This window comes from Psittacula echo, assembly GCF_963264785.1.
Source record: "Psittacula echo genome assembly, chromosome: 30".
Taxonomy (NCBI): domain Eukaryota; kingdom Metazoa; phylum Chordata; class Aves; order Psittaciformes; family Psittacidae; genus Psittacula; species Psittacula echo.
This window is the reverse complement of record NC_137765.1, coordinates 898,778-921,599: the sequence shown is the minus strand read 5'-3', so window position 1 is coordinate 921,599 and position 22,822 is coordinate 898,778. Positions and strand designations below refer to the sequence as shown.

General features: G+C 60.3%; 3 protein-coding genes across 6 annotated transcripts; 2 read left to right on the top strand and 1 right to left on the bottom strand.

Moving 5' to 3' along the window:
- The first annotated feature begins 166 nt into the window (after window positions 1-166).
- Window positions 167-3,762, top strand: PGLS (6-phosphogluconolactonase). 4 transcript variants are annotated; one of them, XM_080636264.1, is made up of 5 exons: window positions 167-523; window positions 594-701; window positions 789-890; window positions 1,196-1,336; window positions 1,648-3,762. In XM_080636264.1, exons 1-5 carry the CDS (start codon window positions 251-253, stop codon window positions 1,822-1,824), a joined length of 801 nt encoding a protein of 266 aa, XP_080492390.1. In that variant the 5' UTR covers window positions 167-250; the 3' UTR covers window positions 1,825-3,762. The 4 variants fall into 4 exon arrangements, with proteins under 4 accessions (XP_080492390.1, XP_080492391.1, XP_080492389.1 ...); XM_080636265.1 differs by having other exon boundaries at window positions 1,418-1,780; XM_080636263.1 differs by having other exon boundaries at window positions 1,196-1,780.
- Window positions 3,763-4,105: 343 nt separating this feature from the next.
- On the top strand, window positions 4,106-18,017 carry COLGALT1 (collagen beta(1-O)galactosyltransferase 1). The gene is made up of 12 exons (XM_080636247.1): window positions 4,106-4,237; window positions 5,417-5,527; window positions 6,703-6,820; window positions 6,908-7,042; window positions 10,303-10,507; window positions 11,360-11,479; window positions 11,576-11,652; window positions 15,171-15,277; window positions 15,362-15,494; window positions 15,915-16,042; window positions 16,147-16,353; window positions 17,700-18,017. The coding sequence occupies exons 2-12, from the start codon at window positions 5,478-5,480 to the stop codon at window positions 17,980-17,982; spliced, it is 1,563 nt and encodes a 520-aa protein (XP_080492373.1). The 5' UTR covers window positions 4,106-4,237; window positions 5,417-5,477; the 3' UTR covers window positions 17,983-18,017.
- Window positions 18,018-18,020: 3 nt separating this feature from the next.
- PRKCSH (PRKCSH beta subunit of glucosidase II) lies at window positions 18,021-21,521 on the bottom strand. Its single transcript, XM_080636257.1, has 11 exons — window positions 21,342-21,521; window positions 21,167-21,245; window positions 20,980-21,066; window positions 20,654-20,785; window positions 20,484-20,574; window positions 20,316-20,385; window positions 20,111-20,200; window positions 19,839-19,913; window positions 19,651-19,750; window positions 19,031-19,171; window positions 18,021-18,169 (listed from the first exon to the last, which is right to left on the bottom strand). Exons 1-10 carry the CDS (start codon window positions 21,446-21,448, stop codon window positions 19,037-19,039), a joined length of 966 nt encoding a protein of 321 aa, XP_080492383.1. The 5' UTR covers window positions 21,449-21,521; the 3' UTR covers window positions 18,021-18,169; window positions 19,031-19,036.
- Between the last annotated feature and the right edge of the window lie 1,301 nt (window positions 21,522-22,822).

The following is a 22,822-nucleotide window of genomic DNA, read 5'->3' as shown; positions in this document are numbered from 1 at the left end:
GCCGCCGTGGCCGGGAGCAGCCCCCCCCGGCGTTCACCTGAGGCCTTGTGGAGCCCTCTTCGGGGCTTGCTGTCGGTCGCAGGACGAGCGGGTACCGGAGTAAAGCCGCCTGAGCTCTGCCCGCTTCCGCCTCCTTCCTCCCGCCGGCGCCGGGGCTCGGGGAGGCGGCGGGCCCGCTTAGGCCGCGGGTTGCTAAGCAACAGCGCGACGCGCTGTTGAGGACGTCATTTCCGGCGCGCCGCTCCCCGCCATGGCTCCCGGTGCGGCCTGCCGCGTCTCGGTGCTCCCGGAGCCGGGCCCGGGCCTGGCGCGGTTCGTGGCCGAGCGGGCGGCGGCGGCGGTGGCCGGAGGCGGCCGCTTCACGTTGGGGCTGTCCGGAGGGAGCCTGGTGGAGCTCCTCACCCGCCACCTGCCCCCCGCCATCGAGTCCTGCCCCTCCGCGCCCGCCCGCTGGCTCCTTGCGTTCTGCGACGAGCGCCTGGTGCCGCCGGAGCACCCGGACAGCACCGCCGGTGCCTACCAGGTGAGCGCGGCCATGGCGGGGCCTCCGCGCCCGCCCCGCCCAGCCGCTGACCGCCCCGCACCGTCCGCAGGCCCGGCTCCTGCCGCGCCTGCCCGGGCCCGGCCCGCGGGTGCTGGCCCCCAGCCCCGGCCTGGCCCCCGCCGCGGCCGCCGCTGACTACGCCGCGAAGCTCCGCCAGGTACCGGCCCCAGAGACCCTCGGGGTGGGGCGGGGGGTGCGGGAGAGCGCGGTCCCGGCCCGGCTCCAGCTCCCGTTCTCGCCATAGGCGTTCCCGGGGGAGGCCGTGCCCGGGTTTGATTTGCTGCTGCTGGGGGTCGGCCCGGACGGACACACCTGCTCCCTCTTCCCCGGCCACCCCCTGCTCCAGGTGAGCCCGGGGGGGTCGCGGTTCCCCGGGTGCTGTAACCGGGGACGTGCACGCTTTGGGGGTGTTGGGGTTTAACAAAGAGGAGGGAGAAAGCTGCTGAGGGTGAGTTTATCCCTGAACCCCTGGATTTATCCTCATTTGGGGAATCGGGGAGCCAAAGCTCTTGGCTCAAGAAGGGTTGAGGAGCCTCCGTCCCCTTCAGCTGCTCGCACCCGCCCCATTGATGCGCAGAGCCCCAGTTCTTCCCTTGCTGCGGGGTTTCCCCCTCTTTTTCCCTCTTCCCATGTTTTTCTCCCTTCCCATAGGAGCAGGAGGCCGTGGTTGCTGCCATCACCGACTCCCCGAAGCCGCCGCCGGAGCGGATCACGTTCACGCTGCCAGTGCTGAACGCGGCGAAGGCCGTGGCGTTCGTGGCCACGGGCGAAGGCAAAGCCGCTGTTGTCAAGGTTTGCATCCAACCTCCTCATCCCCCCATCCCTTGGAAACCTTCCCTTGTTCCTGAGACTCTGTCCCGGCTTTCCCGACAGCGCATTTTGGAAGGGGATGAGGAAAACCCCCTTCCCGCTGCTCGGGTCCGGCCTCCCTCGGGGCAGCTCTGCTGGATCCTGGATGAGGCAGCAGCCAAGGAGCTGACGATCCCGGTGGAGAATTCCATCCCGTAGAGCCGATGGGGGGGGGGGGTCAGCTCCATGACATTCCAGGTGAGGAACGTGATAGTTACAGCCCAAAATGCTGCTTTTTCCCCCCTGTTTTCTAGACCAACCGGTGCTTGGCCGAGTGCAGGTTCCCAGCTCGGAATTCCTGCAGTTTGGAATGGTGTCATGGGCTTCGGTCGGCTTGCGCCGTATTAAAGGGATGGATTCCAGCTCTTCTGCTGCTCCTGGTTCTGTTTGCACCCGCGCCCTGCTCTTCCCTAAGGGAAGGATTGAGGTGAAGGCGCAGGGGGCTGTGAGGACACAGGGATGCTCTGGCTCAGTTTTCCTTGCTGGAATGTTGGATTTGTCTTTGTTAATCCCAGCTTTAGCTGTGCTTTAGTTCTTGCCTAAGCCTTGCGTCACTGGCTCCTTCCTACCTGGATTTGTTTCCTGTGTGCACAGCGGGAAGGTTTGAGCTTCCAGGATCATGGACTCATGGAATGGGCTGGGACCTTACAGCTCCCCCAGCTCCAGCTGGAGGGGTGCCTTCCACTGGAGCAGGATGCTCCAAGCTGCCTCCAACCTGGCCTTGAACAGGGATGGGGCATCCAGACCTTCTCCATCCAACCCATCCCAGTGTCCCAGCACGCTCCCAAGTGCTGCCCAAGAGCTTGTCTCCATCCGGACTTACTGCAGCAGCTCCACATCCCAGAAGTGCCAAACCAGTCCCAAAACAAGGAATTCCTCACTTTAACACCCCCCCCATTGCCCAGAGGATGAGGAAGGGGCCAAATCCTGGCTCCCACACATGGATCCTGGCTCCTTGGGATGCTTCTCCAGGGAGCAGGAGCTGGAGGTGAGGCCGTTTGAGCCTGCGGGGGGGGGGGCGGAATTCCACTGTGGAAAACGGGCTCAAACAAGCAGGTTTTGGTCCAGCAGGGAACGCTCCCTCCTTCCCTCCCTGCCAGCAGCTTGGCGCTGGGGCTCTGTCTGCAGAAAGGAGCTTTTCAGCCAAGCTCCGGCTGCCAAACTGCAGCCCGATCCCAGCCAGCATCCCAAGGGCTGCTTCCACAGGGGCTGGCCTGGGTTATCCCGGCTCCTTAGGGTCTTTCCCAAAGCATTCTCCATCCTTTCTATTCCCTTTCTATTCCCTTTCTATTCCCTTTCTATTCCCTTTCTATTCCCTTTCTATTCCCTTTCTATTCCCTTTCTATTCCCTTTTTATTCCCTTTCTATTCCCTTTCTATTCCCTTTCTATTCCCTTTCTATTCCCTTTCTATTCCCTTTCTATTCCCTTTCTATTCCCTTTCTATTCCATTTGCCAGCCAAAGGCTGGATCGATCCCCCCCATAGCGAGGCCCAAGGGGAGTGTTTTGGAGACGGAGGATGCTCTTCCCCAGGGAGACCAAGGTCCTCTGGTACCCAAGGGCACTGCTGCAGGCTCTGCTGGTTCCCTGCTGGAGTTCTGGGGCGCTTTACCCCATTCCCAGCAATCCTGATGCGATGGGAATGCCGAAGCCACGCTCCCCTCTCCGCTGCTGAAGTACAAGGGCTTCGTGTTCGCCGGGATGAGGCGTTCCAGGCTGTTGGCAAAGGTGAGGGCGCTGGAATAGCCCCGCTCCAAACGCTTCCCGTTGCCAGATTCTCACCGCTGCTCTTCCAGATGTGGCCGAGATCCAGGCATTGGAAGCGTTCAGCAGCGCTTCCCATGTTTGCACATCCCAACATCAGCCCAGATGTGTCCTTTGCCTGTTCCAGCATCCCAAAGCTCAGCTATTCCCGGCTGGTTTCTTCCCCTCCCTCTCCCCCACTGTTTGGAGCAGCCAAAGCTCCCACTGGAGCTCATATTCCAGGCCTGATGTCATGGGAGGGCTGCGGCTTCGCTGCTGCCTTTTCCAGCTGGGAACAAGGGAGCTTTGAGGGCAGGACGGAAACACGGAGCTGAATCCAGGCTCCGGGTGTTTGGCGGCTGAAGTTTGAGGGTTTTTCCCTTGGAAGGATGGATTTTGAAGGTGAAAGAGTTGGAATTCGGAGGGGAAATGCTTGCAAGTAGCGTTGGGGAGGGAAAAATACTGGGAAAAGTCTTGGAAGTGGGATTTTGACGTTAAAAGTCCTTGGAAACACGATGTTTTGAAGGTAAAACAAGTGCTGCCCCTTTGTGACCCCCCCCCTCCGGTCAGCAGAGCCGGACCTGGCCAGGAGAGATGGATCCAAGCGGATCCTACTGGAATGATGGGAACTGGTGTGGAGGGTGCCTGGATGGGCAGGGGGGGGAGAAGCGCTGGGCTCCATAGGCAGGGCAAGGGGAGAGGAGAAGGGGGCGAGAGGGAAAGGGGGGAGATGGGAATGGGGGAGATGGGAATGGGGGAGATGGGAATGGGGGAGATGGGAATGGGGGAGACGGAGCAGGGGAGGGACGGGGGGCGAGGGGCGTGGCCTGCGTCAGGGGCGTGTCCAGGGGGCGGAGCCGCGGCCCATGATGGCGGCGGGGCCGTGGCCGCTGGTGCTGCTGGTGCTGGCGCTGGGGTCGGGGCCCGGCCCCGGTCCCGGGGCCCGCGGGTACTTTCCCGAGGAGCGCTGGAGCCCGGAGTCGCCGCTGCTGCCGCCGCGGGTGACGGTGGCGCTGCTGGCGCGGAACGCGGCGCATGCGCTGCCCGCCACGCTCGGAGCCCTGGAGCGGCTGAGGCACCCCAAGGAGCGGACCGCGCTGTGGTGAGGGGGGGAGCCGGGATAGCGGGGAACGGGACAGGGGGGAACGGGACAGGGGGGAACGGGACATGGGGGGAACGGGACATGGGGGGAACGGGACAGGGGGGGAACGGGACAGGGGGGGAACGGGACAGGGGGAGAACGGGACAGGGGGGAACGGGACAGGGGGGGAACGGGACAGGGGGGGAACGGGACAGGGGGAGAACGGGACAGGGGGGGAACGGGACAGGGGGGAACGGGACAGGGGGAGAACGGGACAGGGGGGGAACGGGACAGGGGGGAACGGGACAGGGGGGGAACGGGACAGGGGGGGAACGGGACAGGGGGGGAACGGGACAGGGGGGAACGGGCCATGGGGGGAACGGGCCATGGGGGGAACGGGCCATGGGGGGAACGGGACGGGGGGAACGGGACAGGGGGGGAACGGGACAGGGGGAGAACGGGACAGGGGGGGAACGGGACAGGGGGGAACGGGCCAGGGGGGGAACGGGCCAGGGGGGGAACGGGCCAGGGGGGGAACGGGACGGGGGGGAACGGGACGGGGGGGGAACGGGACAGGGGGGGAACGGGACAGGGGGGAACGGGACAGGGGGGAACGGGACAGGGGGGGAACGGGACAGGGGGGAACGGGACAGGGGGGGAACGGGACAGGGGGGGAACGGGACAGGGGGGGAACGGGACAGGGGGGAACGGGACAGGGGGGGAACGGGCCAGGGGGGGAACGGGCCAGGGGGGGAACGGGACGGGGGGGAACGGGACAGGGGGGGAACGGGACAGGGGGGAACGGGACAGGGGGGAACGGGACAGGGGGGAACGGGACAGGGGGACATGGGGGACGGGAGGTACCGGGGTACCGGGACACGGGAGGAATGGGACATGGAGACACCATGGGATGGGAGGGACGGGACATAGGGGGGTGCACCGGGATAGCGGGACACGGGAAACGGGACATGGGGACAGCGGGGGATGGGAGGGACGGGGACATGGGGGGAGCGCACCGGGATAGCGGGACACGGGAACACCGGGGCATGGGCGGGCAATGGGGCATGGGGACCCGGGGAAACGGGACCCGGGGACCGCGGGTAACGGGAGGGACGGGGCCGTGAGGGGGCTCCGGGGCAGCGGGAGGGGGCGCAGGGCCCCGGGGGAGCCCCGGCCCGGGTTGGAGCCTGCGCCGCGCAGGGTGGCCGCGGACCACAGCGTGGACAACACCACGGCGCTGCTGCGGGAGTGGCTGCTGCGCATGCGCGGCCTCTACCACCGCGTGGAGTGGAGGCCCCTGGAGGAGCCGGCGTGAGCGGGGCTCGGGGGTGCCCCATGGGATGGGGGTGCCCAGGTTTGGGGTCCTCATGGGATGGGGGGGCCGAGTGTGGGGTCCCCATGGGATGGGGGTGGAAGAGTTTGGGGTCCCCATGGGTTCAGGTGCGCAGGGTTGGGGTCCCCATGGGTTCAGGTGCCCAGGGTTGGGGTCCCCTTGGGTTCAGGTGCCCAGGGTTGGGGTCCCCATGGGTTCAGGTGCGCAGGGTTGGGGTCCCCATGGGTTCAGGTGCCCAAGTTTGGGGTCCCCATGGGTTCAGGTGCCCAGGGTTGGGGTCCCCATGGGTTCAGGTGCCCAGGGTTGGGGTCCCCATGGGTTCAGGTGCGCAGGGTTGGGGTCCCCATGGGTTCAGGTGCGCAGGGTTGGGGTCCCCATGGGTTCAGGTGCCCAGGTTTGGGGTCCCCATGGGTTCAGGTGCCCAAGTTTGGGGTCCCCATGGGTTCAGGTGCCCAGGTTTGGGGTCCCCATGGGTTCAGGTGCGCAGGGTTGGGGTCCCCATGGGTTCAGGTGCCCAAGTTTGGGGTCCCCATGGGTTCAGGTGCCCAGGGTTGGGGTCCCCATGGGTTCAGGTGCCCAGGTTTGGGGTCCCCATGGGTTCAGGTGCCCAGGTTTGGGGTCCCCATGGGTTCAGGTGCCCAGGGTTGGGGTCCCCATGGGTTCAGGTGCCCAGGTTTGGGGTCCCCATGGGTTCAGGTGCCCAGGGTTGGGGTCCCCATGGGTTCAGGTGCCCAGGGTTGGGGTCCCCATGGGTTCAGGTGCGCAGGGTTGGGGTCCCCATGGGTTCAGGTGCACAGGGTTGGGGTCCCCATGGGTTCAGGTGCCCAGGTTTGGGGTCCCCATGGGTTCAGGTGCCCAGGTTTGGGGTCCCCATGGGTTCAGGTGCCCAGGTTTGGGGTCCCCATGGGTTCAGGTGCCCAAGTTTGGGGTCCCCATGGGTTCAGGTGCGCAGGGTTGGGGTCCCCATGGGTTCAGGTGCGCAGGGTTGGGGTCCCCATGGGTTCAGGTGCCCAGGTTTGGGGTCAGGATCCCAGTGGGTGCCCAAGTTTTGGGGGGGATCCCCATGGCCCCCCCTTGGTTCTCAGGGTGCCTCAGTGGGTGCTGATGGGGGACCCCCGGCCCCCCTCCCCTTGTGTCCCGTCCCCCCCCATAGCTCCTACCCCGACGAGGAGGGGCCCAAGCACTGGTCCCCCATGCGCTACGAGCACGTCATGAGGCTGCGTCAGGCGGCGCTGGAGGCCGCGCGCGCTGCGTGGTCCGATTACCTGCTGGTGAGGGGGGGGCCCGGCACATGGCGACGGGGGGGGTCACAGAGCACCCATGGGTGCTGACACCTCCCTTTGGGTGCTGTGGGGCAGTTCCTGGACGCTGACAACGTCCTCACCAACCCCGACACGCTGGGGCTGCTGATGGCCGAGAACAAGACGCTGGTGGCGCCGATGCTGGACTCGCGCGCGGCTTATTCCAACTTCTGGTGCGGGATGACGGCGCAGGTGAGGCGGCACGGGCGCTGGGGCCACAGCTGGGGCCGCATCCTTTGGGTACCACATCCTTTGGGTACCACAGCTGGGGCCGCATCCTTTGGGTACCACAGCTGGGGCTGGTCCTTTGGGTACCACAGCTGAGGCCGCATCCTTTGGGTACCACATCCTTTGGGTACCACATCCTTTGGGTACCACAGCTGGGGCCGCATCCTTTGGGTACCACATCCTTTGGGTACCACAGCTGGGGCCGCATCCTTTGGGTACCGCATCCTTTGGGTACCACAGCTGGGGCCGCATCCTTTGGGTACCACATCCTTTGGGTACCACAGCTGGGGCCGCATCCTTTGGGTACCACATCCTTTGGGTACCACAGCTGGGGCCACATCCTTGGGTACCGCATCCTTTGGGTACCGCATCCTTTGGGTACCACAGCTGGGGCCACATCCTTGGGTACCGCATCCTTTGGGTACCACAGCTGGGGCCGCATCCTTTGGGTACCGCATCCTTTGGGTACCACATCCTTTGGGTACCACAGCTGGGGCCGCATCCTTTGGGTACCACATCCTTTGGGTACCACAGCTGGGGCCGCATCCTTTGGGTACCACATCCTTTGGGTACCACAGCTGGGGCCGCATCCTTGGGTACCGCATCCTTTGGGTACCACAGCTGGGGCCGCATCCTTTGGGTACCACGTCCTTTGGGTACCACAGCTGGGGCCGCATCCTTTGGGTACCACATCCTTTGGGTACCACAGCTGGGGCCGCATCCTTTGGGTACCGCATCCTTTGGGTACCACAGCTGGGGCCACATCCTTGGGTACCGCATCCTTTGGGTACCACAGCTGGGGCCACATCCTTGGGTACCGCATCCTTTGGGTACCACAGCTGGGGCCGCATCCTTTGGGTACCGCATCCTTTGGGTACCACAGCTGGGGCCACATCCTTGGGTACCGCATCCTTTGGGTACCACAGCTGGGGCCACATCCTTTGGGTACCGCATCCTTTGGGTACCGCATCCTTTGGGTACCACAGCTGGGGCCACATCCTTGGGTACCACATCCTTTGGGTACCACAGCTGGGGCCGCATCCTTTGGGTACCGCATCCTTTGGGTACCACAGCTGGGGCCGCATCCTTTGGGTACCACATCCTTTGGGTACCGCATCCTTTGGGTACCACAGCTGGGGCCGCATCCTTTGGGTACCACATCCTTTGGGTACCGCATCCTTTGGGTACCACAGCTGGGGCCGCATCCTTTGGGTACCACATCCTTTGGGTACCACAGCTGGGGCCACATCCTTTGGGTACCACATCCTTTGGGTACCACAGCTGGGGCCGCATCCTTTGGGTACCGCATCCTTTGGGTACCACAGCTGGGGCCACATCCTTTGGGTACCACATCCTTTGGGTACCACAGCTGGGGCCGCATCCTTTGGGTACCGCATCCTTTGGGTACCACAGCTGGGGCCGCATCCTTTGGGTACCACATCCTTTGGGTACCACAGCTGGGGCCGCATCCTTTGGGTACCACATCCTTTGGGTACCACAGCTGGGGCCACATCCTTGGGTACCGCATCCTTTGGGTACCACAGCTGGGGCCGCATCCTTTGGGTACCGCATCCTTTGGGTACCACAGCTGGGGCCACATCCTTGGGTACCGCATCCTTTGGGTACCACAGCTGGGGCCACATCCTTTGGGTACCGCATCCTTTGGGTACCGCATCCTTTGGGTACCACAGCTGGGGCCACATCCTTGGGTACCACATCCTTTGGGTACCACAGCTGGGGCCGCATCCTTTGGGTACCGCATCCTTTGGGTACCACAGCTGGGGCCGCATCCTTTGGGTACCACATCCTTTGGGTACCGCATCCTTTGGGTACCACAGCTGGGGCCGCATCCTTTGGGTACCACATCCTTTGGGTACCGCATCCTTTGGGTACCACAGCTGGGGCCGCATCCTTTGGGTACCACATCCTTTGGGTACCACAGCTGGGGCCACATCCTTTGGGTACCACATCCTTTGGGTACCACAGCTGGGGCCGCATCCTTTGGGTACCGCATCCTTTGGGTACCACAGCTGGGGCTGCATCCTTTGGGTACCACATCCTTTGGGTACCACAGCTGGGGCCGCATCCTTTGGGTACCACATCCTTTGGGTACCACAGCTGGGGCCACATCCTTTGGGTACCACATCCTTTGGGTACCACAGCTGGGGCCGCATCCTTTGGGTACCACATCCTTTGGGTACCACAGCTGGGGCCACATCCTTGGGTACCGCATCCTTTGGGTACCGCATCCTTTGGGTACCACAGCTGGGGCCACATCCTTGGGTACCGCATCCTTTGGGTACCACAGCTGGGGCCGCATCCTTTGGGTACCACATCCTTTGGGTACCGCATCCTTTGGGTACCACAGCTGGGGCCGCATCCTTTGGGTACCACATCCTTTGGGTACCACATCCTTTGGGTACCGCATCCTTTGGGTACCACAGCTGGGGCCGCATCCTTTGGGTACCACATCCTTTGGGTACCACAGCTGGGGCCACATCCTTTGGGTACCACATCCTTTGGGTACCACAGCTGGGGCCACATCCTTGGGTACCGCATCCTTTGGGTACCACAGCTGGGGCCGCATCCTTTGGGTACCACATCCTTTGGGTACCACAGCTGGGGCCACATCCTTGGGTACCGCATCCTTTGGGTACCACAGCTGGGGCCACATCCTTTGGGTACCGCATCCTTTGGGTACCACAGCTGGGGCCACATCCTTTGGGTACCACATCCTTTGGGTACCACAGCTGGGGCCGCATCCTTTGGGTACCGCATCCTTTGGGTACCACAGCTGGGGCCGCATCCTTTGGGTACCGCATCCTTTGGGTACCACAGCTGGGGCCGCATCCTTTGGGTACCGCATCCTTTGGGTACCACAGCTGGGGCCGCATCCTTTGGGTACCGCATCCTTTGGGTACCACATCCTTTGGGTACCACAGCTGGGGCCACATCCTTGGGTACCGCATCCTTTGGGTACCACAGCTGGGGCCGCATCCTTTGGGTACCGCATCCTTTGGGTACCACAGCTGGGGCCGCATCCTTTGGGTACCGCATCCTTTGGGTACCACATCCTTTGGGTACCACAGCTGGGGCCGCATCCTTTGGGTACCGCATCCTTTGGGTACCACAGCTGGGGCCGCATCCTTTGGGTACCGCATCTGGGTACGGGGGTCCCCTGGGTCCCACCTGTGGCTCTCACCCCTGGGTCCCTGTGCCCGCAGGGTTATTACCGCCGCACGCCCCTGTACCTGCCGGTGCGGCGCCGGGAGCGCCGCGGCTGCTTCGCCGTGCCCATGGTGCACTCGACCTTCCTGCTGGACCTGCGCCGCGCCGCCGCCGCCGCGCTCCGCTTCCACCCGCCCGGCCCCGACTACACCTGGCCCCTGGACGACATCATCGCCTTCGCCTTCGCCTGCCGCCGGGCCGGTGAGAGCGGGAGCCGGGAGTCACGGGAGCAGGGAAGGATGGGAGCAGGGATCGAGATCAGGAGATCGTAGTCATGGGATCAGGGAATCGCAGGGTCAGGGGATCGTGGGATCACGGATGCGTGGGATCGTGATGTCACGGAGTTATGGGATCAGGGAATCACGGGATCATTGAATCAAGGAGTCAGGGAATCATGGGATCACGGAATTATGGGATCAGGGAGCCATGGAATCAGGGAGTCATGGGATCAGGGACTCACAGGATCATGGGATCAGCTGGGTTGGAAAAGAGCTTGGAGAGCAGCAAGTTCGGGCCCCGGTTCCATGGCTTGGGAACGCTTCCCTCCCATTCCAACCCCGAGCATCCTCTCGGGATCAGCTCTTCCCAGTCCCCATCCAAACCTCCCCTGGCTCAGCTCGGGGCCGTTCCCTCTCATCCCATCCCGTGTTCCTGGGAGCAGAGCCCAATTCCCGCCTCCCCATCCTCCTGCAGGGAGCAGTGGGGTCCCCCCGGAGCCGCCTCCTCTCCAAGTGCTGCTGGGGCCTGGCTTAGCCTTGGAGCTGTCCCATGGGAATCTCCCTGGGAATAAGCTGTGCCCATCGCCCCTTGCCTTTTCCTCGTGGGAATGGCGGCTCCGGCTTTTGCCACCTCCTAAAACCACGGGGTTTTCCCCAGACTGGGAATGTTCCCCTCCCGATCCATGCGCGGGAAGGCGGCTGTTCCCGGTGCTGCTCCCATGGACAAGCGCTTTGTGTTTCAGTGTCCGGGGGGGGGGGATGATTCGGGCTCAGAGCATCCCACGGGGCCCCGATCCTGATCCCGATCCTGATCCCGATCCCTCCTTGCTCCCAGAGGTCCAGATGTTCATCTGCAACCGGGAAGTTTACGGCTTCCTGCCGGTGCCGCTGCGCTCGCACAGCACCCTGCAGGATGAGGCCGAGAGCTTCCTGCACGTCCTGCTGGAGATCATGGGTGAGCCTGGCCCCCCCCCAGCTCCCTAGGGAGCGGTTCCCTAGGGAGCGGATCCCTAGGGAGCGGATCCCTATGGAGCATCCTTCATCCTCCCAGTGAAGAACCCCCCGGCGGAGCCGTCCCCCCACGTCTGGGTCCCCCCCAAGGTCCCCGACAAGATGGGGTTCGATGAGGTGAGGATTCGGGGGGGTCCCCCCCATCTCCGGGGGGGTTTGGGGGGGGTCCTGCCCCCCCCACCCCTCTTTGGGGCTTGGGTCCTTCCGCAGGAGCTCGGCTCCAGCCCCTCCGGGATCTGTGGGATCTCCCCCCATGGGATTTGGGAATGGGGGGCGGGGGGGGGGGGGGGTTGTCCCATGGATTTGGGGGCGTTTCGCCCTTTTTCTTGAATTCTTGCCTATTTTTCCCATTTTCTTGATTTTGGGGGATTTTTTTTCCCTTTTTCTTGAATTTTTTGGGGTTTTTTTTCCCCTTTTCTTGAATTTTTGGGGTTTTTCCCCATTTCTGTGGTTTTTTGGGGTTTTTCCCCCCTTTTTCTTGATTTTTTTTTTGAGTTTTTTTCCCTTTTCTTGAATTTTTGGGAATTTTTCCCCCCTTTTCTTGAATTTTTGGGATTTTTTCCCCCTTTTCTTGAATTTTGGGGATTTTTTCCCCCTTTTCTTGAATTTTGGGGATTTTTTCCCCCTTTTCTTGAATTTTGGGGATTTTTTCCCCCTTTTCTTAAATTTTGGGGATTTTTTCCCCCTTTTCTTAAATTTTGGGGATTTTTTCCCCCTTTTCTTAAATTTTGGGGATTTTTTCCCCCTTTTCTTGAATTTTGGGGATTTTTTCCCCCTTTTCTTGAATTTTGGGGATTTTTTTCCCCCTTTTCTTGAATTTTGGGGATTTTTTCCCCCTTTTCTTGAATTTTGGGGATTTTTTCCCCCTTTTCTTGAATTTTGGGGATTTTTTCCCCCTTTTCTTGAATTTTGGGGATTTTTTCCCCCTTTTCTTGAATTTTGGGGATTTTTTCCCCCTTTTCTTAAATTTTGGGGATTTTTTTCCCCCTTTTCTTGAATTTTGGGGATTTTTTTCCCCTTTTCTTGAATTTTGGGGATTTTTTTTCCCCCTTTTCTTGAATTTTGGGGATTTTTTCCCCCTTTTCTTGAATTTTGGGGATTTTTTCCCCCTTTTCTTGAATTTTGGGGATTTTTTCCCCCTTTTCTTGAATTTTGGGGATTTTTTCCCCCTTTTCTTAAATTTTGGGGATTTTTTTCCCCCTTTTCTTGAATTTTGGGGATTTTTTCCCCCTTTTCTTGAATTTTGGGGATTTTTTTTCCCCCTTTTCTTGAATTTTGGGGATTTTTTCCCCCTTTTCTTAAATTTTGGGGTTTTTTTTCCCCCTTTTCTTAAATTTTGGGGATTTTTTCCCCCTTTTCTTGAATTTTGGGGATTTTTTTCCCCCTTTTCTTGAATTTTGGGGATTTTTTCCCCCTTTTCTTGAATTTTGGGGATTTTTTCCCCCTTTTCTTAAATTTTGGGGATTTTTTTCCCCCTTTTCTTAAATTTTGGGGATTTTTTCCCCCTTTTCTTAAATTTTGGGGATTTTTTCCCCCTTTTCTTGAATTTTGGGGATTTTTTTCCCCCTTTTCTTGAATTTTGGGGATTTTTTCCCCCTTTTCTTAAATTTTGGGAATTTTTTCCCCCTTTTCTTAAATTTTGGGGATTTTTTTCCCCCTTTTCTTAAATTTTGGGGATTTTTTCCCCCTTTTCTTGAATTTTGGGGATTTTTTTCCCCCTTTTCTTAAATTTTGGGGATTTTTTCCCCCTTTTCTTGAATTTTGGGGATTTTTTTCCCCCTTTTCTTGAATTTTGGGGATTTTTTCCCCCTTTTCTTGAATTTTGGGGATTTTTTCCCCCTTTTCTTGAATTTTGGGGATTTTTTCCCCCTTTTCTTGAATTTTGGGGATTTTTTTCCCCCTTTTCTTAAATTTTGGGGATTTTTTCCCCCTTTTCTTGAATTTTGGGGATTTTTTTCCCCCTTTTCTTGAATTTTGGGGATTTTTTCCCCCTTTTCTTGAATTTTGGGGATTTTTTCCCCCTTTTCTTGAATTTTGGGGATTTTTTTCCTCCTTTTCTTGAATTTTGGGGATTTTTTCCCCCTTTTCTTAAATTTTGGGGATTTTTTCCCCCTTTTCTTAAATTTTGGGGATTTTTTCCCCCTTTTCTTGAATTTTGGGGATTTTTTCCCCCTTTTCTTGAATTTTGGGGATTTTTTCCCCCTTTTCTTGAATTTTGGGGATTTTTTCCCCCTTTTCTTAAATTTTGGGGATTTTTTCCCCTTTTTCTTGAATTTTGGGGATTTTTTCCCCCTTTTCTTGAATTTTGGGGATTTTTTCCCCCTTTTCTTGAATTTTGGGGATTTTTTCCCCCTTTTCTTGAATTTTGGGGATTTTTTCCCCCTTTTCTTGAATTTTGGGGATTTTTTTCCCCCTTTTCTTGAATTTTGGGGATTTTTTTCCCCCTTTTCTTGAATTTTGGGGATTTTTTCCCCCTTTTCTTGAATTTTGGGGATTTTTTTCCCCCTTTTCTTGAATTTTGGGGATTTTTTTCCCCCTTTTCTTGAATTTTGGGGATTTTTTCCCCCTTTTCTTGAATTTTGGGGATTTTTTTCCCCCTTTTCTTGAATTTTGGGGATTTTTTTCCCCCTTTTCTTGAATTTTGGGGATTTTTTCCCCCTTTTCTTGAATTTTGGGGATTTTTTCCCCCTTTTCTTAAATTTTGGGGATTTTTTCCCCTTTTTCTTGAATTTTGGGGATTTTTTCCCCCTTTTCTTGAATTTTGGGGATTTTTTCCCCCTTTTCTTGAATTTTGGGGATTTTTTCCCCCTTTTCTTGAATTTTGGGGATTTTTTCCCCCTTTTCTTGAATTTTGGGGATTTTTTTCCCCCTTTTCTTGAATTTTGGGGATTTTTTTCCCCCTTTTCTTGAATTTTGGGGATTTTTTCCCCCTTTTCTTGAATTTTGGGGATTTTTTTCCCCCTTTTCTTGAATTTTGGGGATTTTTTTCCCCCTTTTCTTGAATTTTGGGGATTTTTTCCCCCTTTTCTTGAATTTTGGGGATTTTTTCCCCCTTTTCTTAAATTTTGGGGATTTTTTCCCCCTTTTCTTAAATTTTGGGGATTTTTTCCCCCTTTTCTTGAATTTTGGGGATTTTTTCCCCCTTTTCTTAAATTTTGGGGATTTTTTTCCCCCTTTTCTTGAATTTTGGGGATTTTTTTCCCCCTTTTCTTGAATTTTGGGGATTTTTTTCCCCCTTTTCTTGAATTTTGGGGATTTTTTTCCCCCTTTTCTTGAATTTTGGGGATTTTTTCCCCCTTTTCTTGAATTTTGGGGATTTTTTCCCCCTTTTCTTGAATTTTGGGGATTTTTTCCCCCTTTTCTTAAATTTTGGGGATTTTTTCCCCCTTTTCTTAAATTTTGGGGATTTTTTCCCCCTTTTCTTAAATTTTGGGGATTTTTTCCCTCTTTTCTTAAATTTTGGGGATTTTTTCCCCCTTTTCTTGAATTTTGGGGATTTTTTCCCCCTTTTCTTGCAGTTTGGGGGCTTTTTCCCTCTTTTTCGAATTTTCGGGATTTCCCCCCCCCTTTTCCCACATTTGGGGGTTTTTCCCGGCTCTCCCCCCCCATCCCGGCTCATTCCCGCTTTCCCGCAGGTTTTCCTCATCAACCTGCGGCGCCGCGCCGAGCGCCGGGCGCGGATGCTGCGGACGCTGCAGGAGCAGGAGATCTCCTGCAAGCTGGTGGAGGCCGTGGATGGGAAGTGAGTGCCGGGGGGGGGGGGGCCGGAATTCCCATTCCCTTTCCCTTGGGAATGGGCCCCGGGATGCAGGCGGAAGCGTTGCAGGGCCATGAACAGCAGCGAGGTGGAGGCGCTGGGGATCCGGATGCTGCCGGGATACAGGGATCCCTACCACGGGCGCCCGCTCACCAAGGGGGAGCTGGGATGTTTCCTGAGCCATTACCGCGTCTGGCAGGAGGTGAGAGCTGATCCCGATGGGAATGGGGCCTTGATCCCAGGGGGAGCGAAGGGAATGGGGGCTGTAGGGAAGGAGAAATCTCTAATCCTGATGGGAATGATGGGAACGAGCCGCTAATCCTGACGGGAAGGGAGGGGATGAGCCCTAACGGGGATGCTGGGGATGGGGATGAGGCCTTAATCCTACTGGGAAGGATGGGGACAAGGAACTAATCCGGCTGGGAACGATGGGGACGAGGCCCTAATCCTGACGGCGACAAAGGGGATGCGCGGATGTTAAGGCGGAAACAAGCCCTAAATCCCAATGGGACGGACCCCTAATCCCAAGGGGGGGGGAGCATCAGGAGGGAGGGGCAGGGTCTCATCCCTTGGGAAGCGCCGGGAACGCTCCCTTGTCCCAGCGGGATGCCCGTTCCCGCAGATCGCGGCGCGGCGGCTCCGGAAGTCGGTGGTGTTCGAGGACGATCTCCGCTTCGAGATCTTCTTCAAGCGCCGCCTCATGACCCTCATGCAGGAGCTGGAAGCCGAGGGGATCCCTTGGGATCTCATGTGAGGATCCCGGGATAACGGGGGGGGGGGGGGGGGGGGGGGGAAGCCATGGAGCTTCCCAGCGCCGTTCCCAACCCCTTTGTGCTGCTTTGCCCCCTCCCCAGTTACATCGGCAGGAAGCGGATGCAGGTGGAGCGGCCGGAGAAGGCGGTGCCGGGCGTCAGGAATCTGGTGGAAGCGGATTATTCCTATTGGACACTGGGATACGTCCTGTCCCTGCGCGGAGCACGGAAGCTGCTGGCAGCGGAGCCCCTTTCCAAGCTGCTGCCGGTGGATGAGTTCCTGCCGGTCATGTTCGACAAGCACCCGCTGTGAGTGCCTTGGGAATGGGGCTGGAGAGCGGGAAGGGCTTGGGAATGGGGCTGGAGAACGGGGAAGGCTTGGGAATGGGGCTGGAGAGCGGGGAGGGCTTGGGAATGGGGCTGGAGAGCGGGAAGGGCTTGGGAATGGGGCTGGAGAGCGGGAAGGGCTTGGGAATGGGGCTGGAGAGCGGGAAGGGCTTGGGAATGGGGCTGGAGAGCGGGAAGGGCTTGGGAATGGGGCTGGAGAGCGGGAAGGGCTTGGGAATGGGGCTGGAGAGCGGGAAGGGCTTGGGAATGGGGCTGGAGAGCGGGAAGGGCTTGGGGATGGGGCTGGATGACAACAGCCACACGGCCCCAGGAGCGGCCGTCACCTCCCTTGGGCACTGATGCTCGCGCACATCCCATTGGAGCTGTGCTGGTTCCTCAGGGAGCTGGTTCCTTGCTCCCTTGGGCTCTCTGGAGCACATCCCTATGGATCTCTTGGCCTTTGAGCCATGGTTCCTTTGGCTCCGTTGCTTTGCTCCCTTGGGCTCTTTGGAGCACATCCCTATGGATCTCTTGGCCTTTGAGCCATGGTTCCTTTGGCTCCGTTGCCTTGCTCCCTTGGGCTCTCTGGAGCACATCCCTATGGATCTCTTGGCCTTTGAGCCATGGTTCCTTTGGCTCCGTTGCCTTGCTCCCTTGGGCTCTTTGGAGCACATCCCTATGGATCTCTTGGCCTTTGAGCCATGGTTCCTTTGGCTCCGTTGCCTTGCTCCCTTGGGCTCTCTGGAGCACATCCCTATGGATCTCTTGGCCTTTGAGCCATGGTTCCTTTGGCTCCGTTGCTTTGCTCCCTTGGGCTCTCTGGAGCACATCCCTATGGATCTCTTGGCCTTTGAGCCATGGTTCCTTTGGCTCCGTTGCTTTGCTCCCTTGGGCTCTCTGGAGCACATCCCTATGGATCTCTTGGCCTTTGAGCCATGGTTCCTTTGGCTCCGTTGCTTTGCTCCCTTGGGCTCTCTGGAGCACATCCCTATGGATCTCTTGGCCTTTGAGCCATGGTTCCTTTGGCTCCGTTGCCTTGCTCCCTTGGGCTCTCTGGAGCACATCCCTATGGATCTCTTGGCCTTTGAGCCATGGTTCCTTTGGCTCCGTTGCTTTGCTCCCTTGGGCTCTCTGGAGCACATCCCTATGGATCTCGGCCTCTGGGCCATGGTTTTCCCTGCTCCTTCAGCTCCGTTTCCCCCTCCAGAGCCCATTCCTTGGCCCTTGGGATCCCATCTGCCGCCATCCCCTCATCCCTCCCACATCCCCATCCCAGCGGGAGAACCCCCCCTTTCCCGCCCCTTTCCCACCTTTTCCCTCTCCCCCAGCACCGAGTACACGAAGCACTTCCCGCAGCGGGACCTGGTGGCCTTTTCCGCCGAGCCGCTCCTGGTTTTCCCGACCCATTACACGGGAGACGCCGGATACGTGAGCGACACCGAGACCTCGGCGCTGTGGGACGCGGCCGCCGGCGCGGATCGGGATCGGGATCGGGATGGGGCTCGGGATCGCTCACCCAAGATGCGGGAGCAGCCGGAGCTGCGCCGGGAAGCGCGGAATTCCGCCGTGCGGCAGTCGCCGCTCAGCAGCGCGGCGCGGGACGAGCTCTGATGGGGGGGGGGGGGGGGGGGGGGGGGGCACCTGGCTTTAAACCTGGGTTTATTTGTATTGATGCTGGTTGCAGAGTGACCCCCCCGCCGCCATCCCCAATGGGGTTTAACCCCCCCCCCGGGCTCAGTCGCAGCATCCTTGTGTCCTGGGGCCCTTCCCTTGGGAAGCGCTGGGGTCCAGGCGGCTCCTGATGGGATGGGGGAGAGGGAAACTGAGGCAGGGATGGGGTTGTCACCACCCCCCGCAATAGGGACAGTGCCCCCCCCCCCATTGTGCAAAGGGGGCAATGGCCATGGGGGGGGTCACTGTGTGAAGGGGGGGGCTATGGCCATGGGGGGGTCATTGTGTGAAAGGGGGGGGCTATGGCCATGGGGGGGTCATTGTTTAGAGGGGGGGCTATGGCCATGGGGGGGTCATTGTGTGAAAGGGGGGGGCTATGGCCATGGGGGGGGGTCATTGTGTGAAGGGGGGGGCTATGGCCATGGGGGGGGGTCATTGTGTGAAGGGGGGGGCTATGGCCATGGGGGGGGTCATTGTTTAGAGGGGGGGCTATGGCCATGGGGGGGTCATTGTGTGAAAGGGGGGGGCTATGGCCATGGGGGGGGTCATTGTGTAGAGGGGGGGGCAATGGCCATGGGGGGGGTCATTGTGTAGAGGGGGGGCTATGGCCATGGGGGGGGTCATTGTGTAGAGGGGGGGGGCAATGGCCATGGGGGGGGTCATTGTGTAGAGGGGGGGGCAATGGCCATGGGGGGGGTCATTGTGTAGAGGGGGGGCTATGGCCATGGGGGGGGTCATTGTGTAGAGGGGGGGGGCAATGGCCATGGGGGGGTCATTGTGTGAAGGGGGGGGCTATGGCCATGGGGGGGTCATTGTGTGAAAGGGGGGGGCAATGGCCATGGGGGGGGTCATTGTGTGAAGGGGGGGGCTATGGCCATGGGGGGGTCATTGTGTGAAGGGGGGGGGCAATGGCCATGGGGGGGGTCATTGTGTGAAAGGGGGGGGCAATGGCCATGGGGGGGTCATTGTGTAGAGGGGGGGCCGGTACCCATGGTCAGAGCTCGTCGTGGTCCTCGTGCTGGGGGGGGCTGCGGCAGGCCGCGGGGGTCACCAGCTCCATCAGGTACTCGCAGCGGCTCGGCTCCGTGGTGGCCGTCACCGCGGTCTCGGTGCCGCAGGAGAGCTTCACCTGCGGGGGGGGGGACGGACGGACGACAATGGGATGGGGACAATGGGATGAGGATGGGGGAACTCCAAAGGGACAGCCCAGGGATGGGGGAATGGGATGGAGATACCCGGAAGGGATAAGGACACCCCAGGGGATGGGGGACCCCAAAGGGATGGGGACAATGGGATGGGGACAGGGATACCCCAAAGGGACAAAGACACCCTAAGGGATAGGGACAATGGGATGGGGGCACCCCAAAAGGACAAGGACATCCCAGGGGATGTGGACAATGGGATGGGGGCACCCCAAAAGGACAAGGACATCCCAGGGGATGGGGACAATGGGATGGGGGCACCCCAAAAGGACAAGGACATCCCAGGGGATGGGGACAATGGGATGGGGATGGGGGACCCCTAAGGGATGGGGGCACCCCAAAAGGACAAGGACATCCCAGGGGATGGGGGGACCCCAAAGGGCCAATGTGGGGCCCCCCCCCTCACCGTGGTGGCCCGGTTGGGGCCCTGCCAGCAGCCGGTCCCGTGCTCGTACTTCATGGCACTGAAGCGATCGTGCTCGGGGCCAGCCCATGAGCCCCATGTCCTGGGGGGGGGGGGGGGGTGCACACACATGAAGGGGGGGGGACACACTTGGGGGTCCATTAAGGGGGTGGGGGGGGGGGGCCCCTCACCCCAGGTTGGTTTCGGCGCCGCCGTGTTTGGGCTTCTGGGAGACGCGTTTGAAGGGGCAGAGGCGATAGATGTACCTGGGGGGGGGCAAAAGGGGGGGGCATGGGGGACCCCAATTGCCCCCATGGTCCCCCCACTCTGACTCCCCCCCCCCCAGTGGTCCAAACCATGTTCTCCATCACCCTCTGGTCCCCACAATGAGCCAGAGACCCCTCCATGTTCCCCCCATTGACCTCTCATGCTCCAAGGGACCCCCCCCCGGACCCCCCCTTACTCGCTGGTGCCCAGCTCATAGCACTGGTTATAGAGGTAGGAGAACTCGCCCTGGGGGCCGAAGTCAAAGCCCAGCTCCTGCTCCAGGGCCCTGCAGGATAAAAGGGGGGGGGGGGGGGGGGGTGTCACTGGGGGGGGACACCCCCAAATCCCCTTTAACCCCCTCCTTATTGGGAGGGGATTTGGGGTGACACCCCCCCCCTCACCTAATGGACTCTTCCGTCTCCTTCAGTGCTCGCTCAGCCTCTTCCAGCTCCTCACGGGCCCGTTGGGCAGCTGGGGGGGGGGGCACGGGGTGAGGGGGGGTCCCACTGCCATGGACACCCCCCCCCCCCATCCTGCAATGGACCCTCCCAAGCCCCCTGCCCCCTTACCATCAATCAGGGCCTGAGTGGCAGCATCCAAGGGGGGGCCCGGGGGGGGCTCCTCAACCCCTTTCTCCTCGGGGTGCTGGGGGGGGGGCACCTGGAAGGAGGAATGGGGTCAGTGGGGGGGGCCATAAGTGGGGGACATGGGGGGGGTTCGCAGTTGTGCCCCCCCCCACCTTCAGCTCCTCCTCAGGGCCTTCGCTGCCATCGTCTTCCTCTTCCTCCTCCTCCTCCTCCTCTTCCTCCTCCTCCGGGGGGGACTCATCCAGGGGGAGCTCAGGGGGGGGCGAGGGGGGCTCAGCTTGGCCCTGAACATGAGGGGGGGGGGGCACACATCAACAACCATCCTACCCCCCCCCCGTGGCACTTAATGTAGGACCTACCTAAACCCAGAGAGTGCAAACACATCCTCCCCATCCCAAAGACACAGGGACCCCCCCACAAAAAGATCGGGGGGGGGGGGGGCAATAAAGGTCTCTGCCCCCCCCCCCCCCAGACCCACCTGGGGCTTATGATGATGTTTGATGGTGTCCCAGAGCCGGTCCCGGAATGTGGCAGCATCCATTGGTGCAGGGTCCCCCAGCAGTGCCTGGGGGGGGCAGCGCACAGACACGTATTGGGGGGGGGGGCAACTTCCGGCATGGCTGGGACCCCCCCCCGAGGTTTTGGGGGGGGTTTGGGGGTCCCACCTTGGCCTCCTCCTCAGCGACGGCTCCATCCCCATCCGTGTCCAGGTAGGGGCTGGCTCGCAGCTCCTCCAGCGTCACCCTTGGGGGGGGGGTGAGGATGAAGGGGGGGGGGGGGGGGGATCCCTGCAGGGTGCCCCCCCCCCCCAACCCCTGTGCCCCCCCCCCCCTCACTCACTGCCCGTCCCCATCCGTGTCCAGCGCCGCGAAGGCCTCGTCTGCCCGGGCGGCCTCTTGGGCTGCGGCGGCCTCGGCGGTGGCGGCTGCGGGGTGGGGGGGAAGCATCAGGGCCCCCCCCCCCCCCAGAGACCCCCATAATGGAACCTCCCCATAATGAGAACCCCCCCATACAACCCTATAATGCGATGACCCCCATAGTGGGACACCCCCCATAGACCCCCATAATGGGAGACACCCCCCATAGCCCCCCATACTGAGCCCCCCCCATACTGAGCCCCCCCCCATAGCCCCCCATACTGAGCCCCCCCATAGACCCCCATACTGAGAGCCCCCCATAGCCCCCCATACTGAGCCCCCCCCATAGCCCCCCATACTGAGCCCCCCCCATAGCCCCCCATACTGAGCTCCCCCCATAGCCCCCATACTGAGCCCCCCCCATAGCCCCCATACTGAGCCCCCCCCATAGCCCCCCATACTGAGCTCCCCCCATAGCCCCCATACTGAGCCCCCCCCATCGCCCCCATCACGCCCCCCCCGCACCCTCCCAGCGCCGCCTCTGCTCCTCCTTGGCCGCTCGCTCGGGCCCCTCGGCCGCCTCCTTGGCTGCGCGCAGCTCCCCCACGCGCTGCTCCAGCCCCCGGCGCGCCTCCTGCAGCGCCCCCAGGCGGCCCTGCGGGGGATCAGCACCGCGGCTGCACACGGACCGCGACGGGGGCCCCCTATGGGACCCCCTATGGGACCCCCTATGGGACACCCTATGGGACACGCTATGGGACCCCTTATGGGACACCCTATGGGACACCCTATGGGACACGCTATGGGACCCCTTATGGGACACCCTATGGGACACCCTATGGAACACCCTATGGGACCCCCTATGGGACCCCCTATGGGACACCCTATGGGACACCCTATGGGACACCCTATGGGACCCCCTATGGGACCCCCTATGGGACACCCTATGGGACACCCTATGGGACCCCCTATGGGACACCCTATGGGACCCCTTATGGGACACCCTATGGGACCCCCTATGGGACACCCTATGGGATCCCCTATGGGACACCCTATGGGACCCCTTATGGGACCCCTTATGGGACCCCCTATGGGACCCCTTATGGGACACCCTATGGGACCCCCTATGGAACACCCTATGGGACACCCTATGGAACACCCTATGGGACACCCTATGGGACCCCTTACGGGACACCCTACGGGATCCCCTATGGGACACCCTATGGGACCCCTTATGGGACACCCTATGGGACCCCCTATGGAACCCCCTATGGGACACCCTATGGAACACCCTATGGGACACCCTATGGGACCCCTTATGGGACACCCTACGGGATCCCCTATGGGACACCCTATGGGACCCCTTATGGGACACCCTATGGGACCCCCTATGGAACACCCTATGGGACACCCTATGGAACACCCTATGGGACACCCTATGGGACCCCTTATGGGACACCCTAC

Excerpts from the sequence above, each read along its gene's own strand:
- PGLS (XM_080636263.1), top strand. The coding sequence starts at position 251 with ATGGCTCCCGGTGCGGCCTGCCGCGTCTCGGTGCTCCCGGAGCCGGGC. Across the intron at positions 524-593 it reads GCACCGCCGGTGCCTACCAG|GCCCGGCTCCTGCCGCGCCT; the intron begins GTGAGCGCGGCC and ends CACCGTCCGCAG. Across the intron at positions 891-1,195 it reads CCGGCCACCCCCTGCTCCAG|GAGCAGGAGGCCGTGGTTGC; the intron begins GTGAGCCCGGGG and ends CCCTTCCCATAG.
- COLGALT1 (XM_080636247.1), top strand. The coding sequence starts at position 5,478 with ATGCGCGGCCTCTACCACCGCGTGGAGTGGAGGCCCCTGGAGGAGCCG. Across the intron at positions 5,528-6,702 it reads AGGCCCCTGGAGGAGCCGGC|CTCCTACCCCGACGAGGAGG; the intron begins GTGAGCGGGGCT and ends CCCCCCCCATAG. Across the intron at positions 15,495-15,914 it reads ATTACCGCGTCTGGCAGGAG|ATCGCGGCGCGGCGGCTCCG; the intron begins GTGAGAGCTGAT and ends CCGTTCCCGCAG.
- PRKCSH (XM_080636257.1), bottom strand. The coding sequence starts at position 21,448 with ATGCTTCCCCCCCACCCCGCAGCCGCCACCGCCGAGGCCGCCGCAGCC. Across the intron at positions 20,786-20,979 it reads AACATCATCATAAGCCCCAG|GGCCAAGCTGAGCCCCCCTC; the intron begins GTGGGTCTGGGG and ends CCTCATGTTCAG. Across the intron at positions 19,751-19,838 it reads GGCGCCGAAACCAACCTGGG|GACATGGGGCTCATGGGCTG; the intron begins GTGAGGGGCCCC and ends CCCCCCCCCCAG.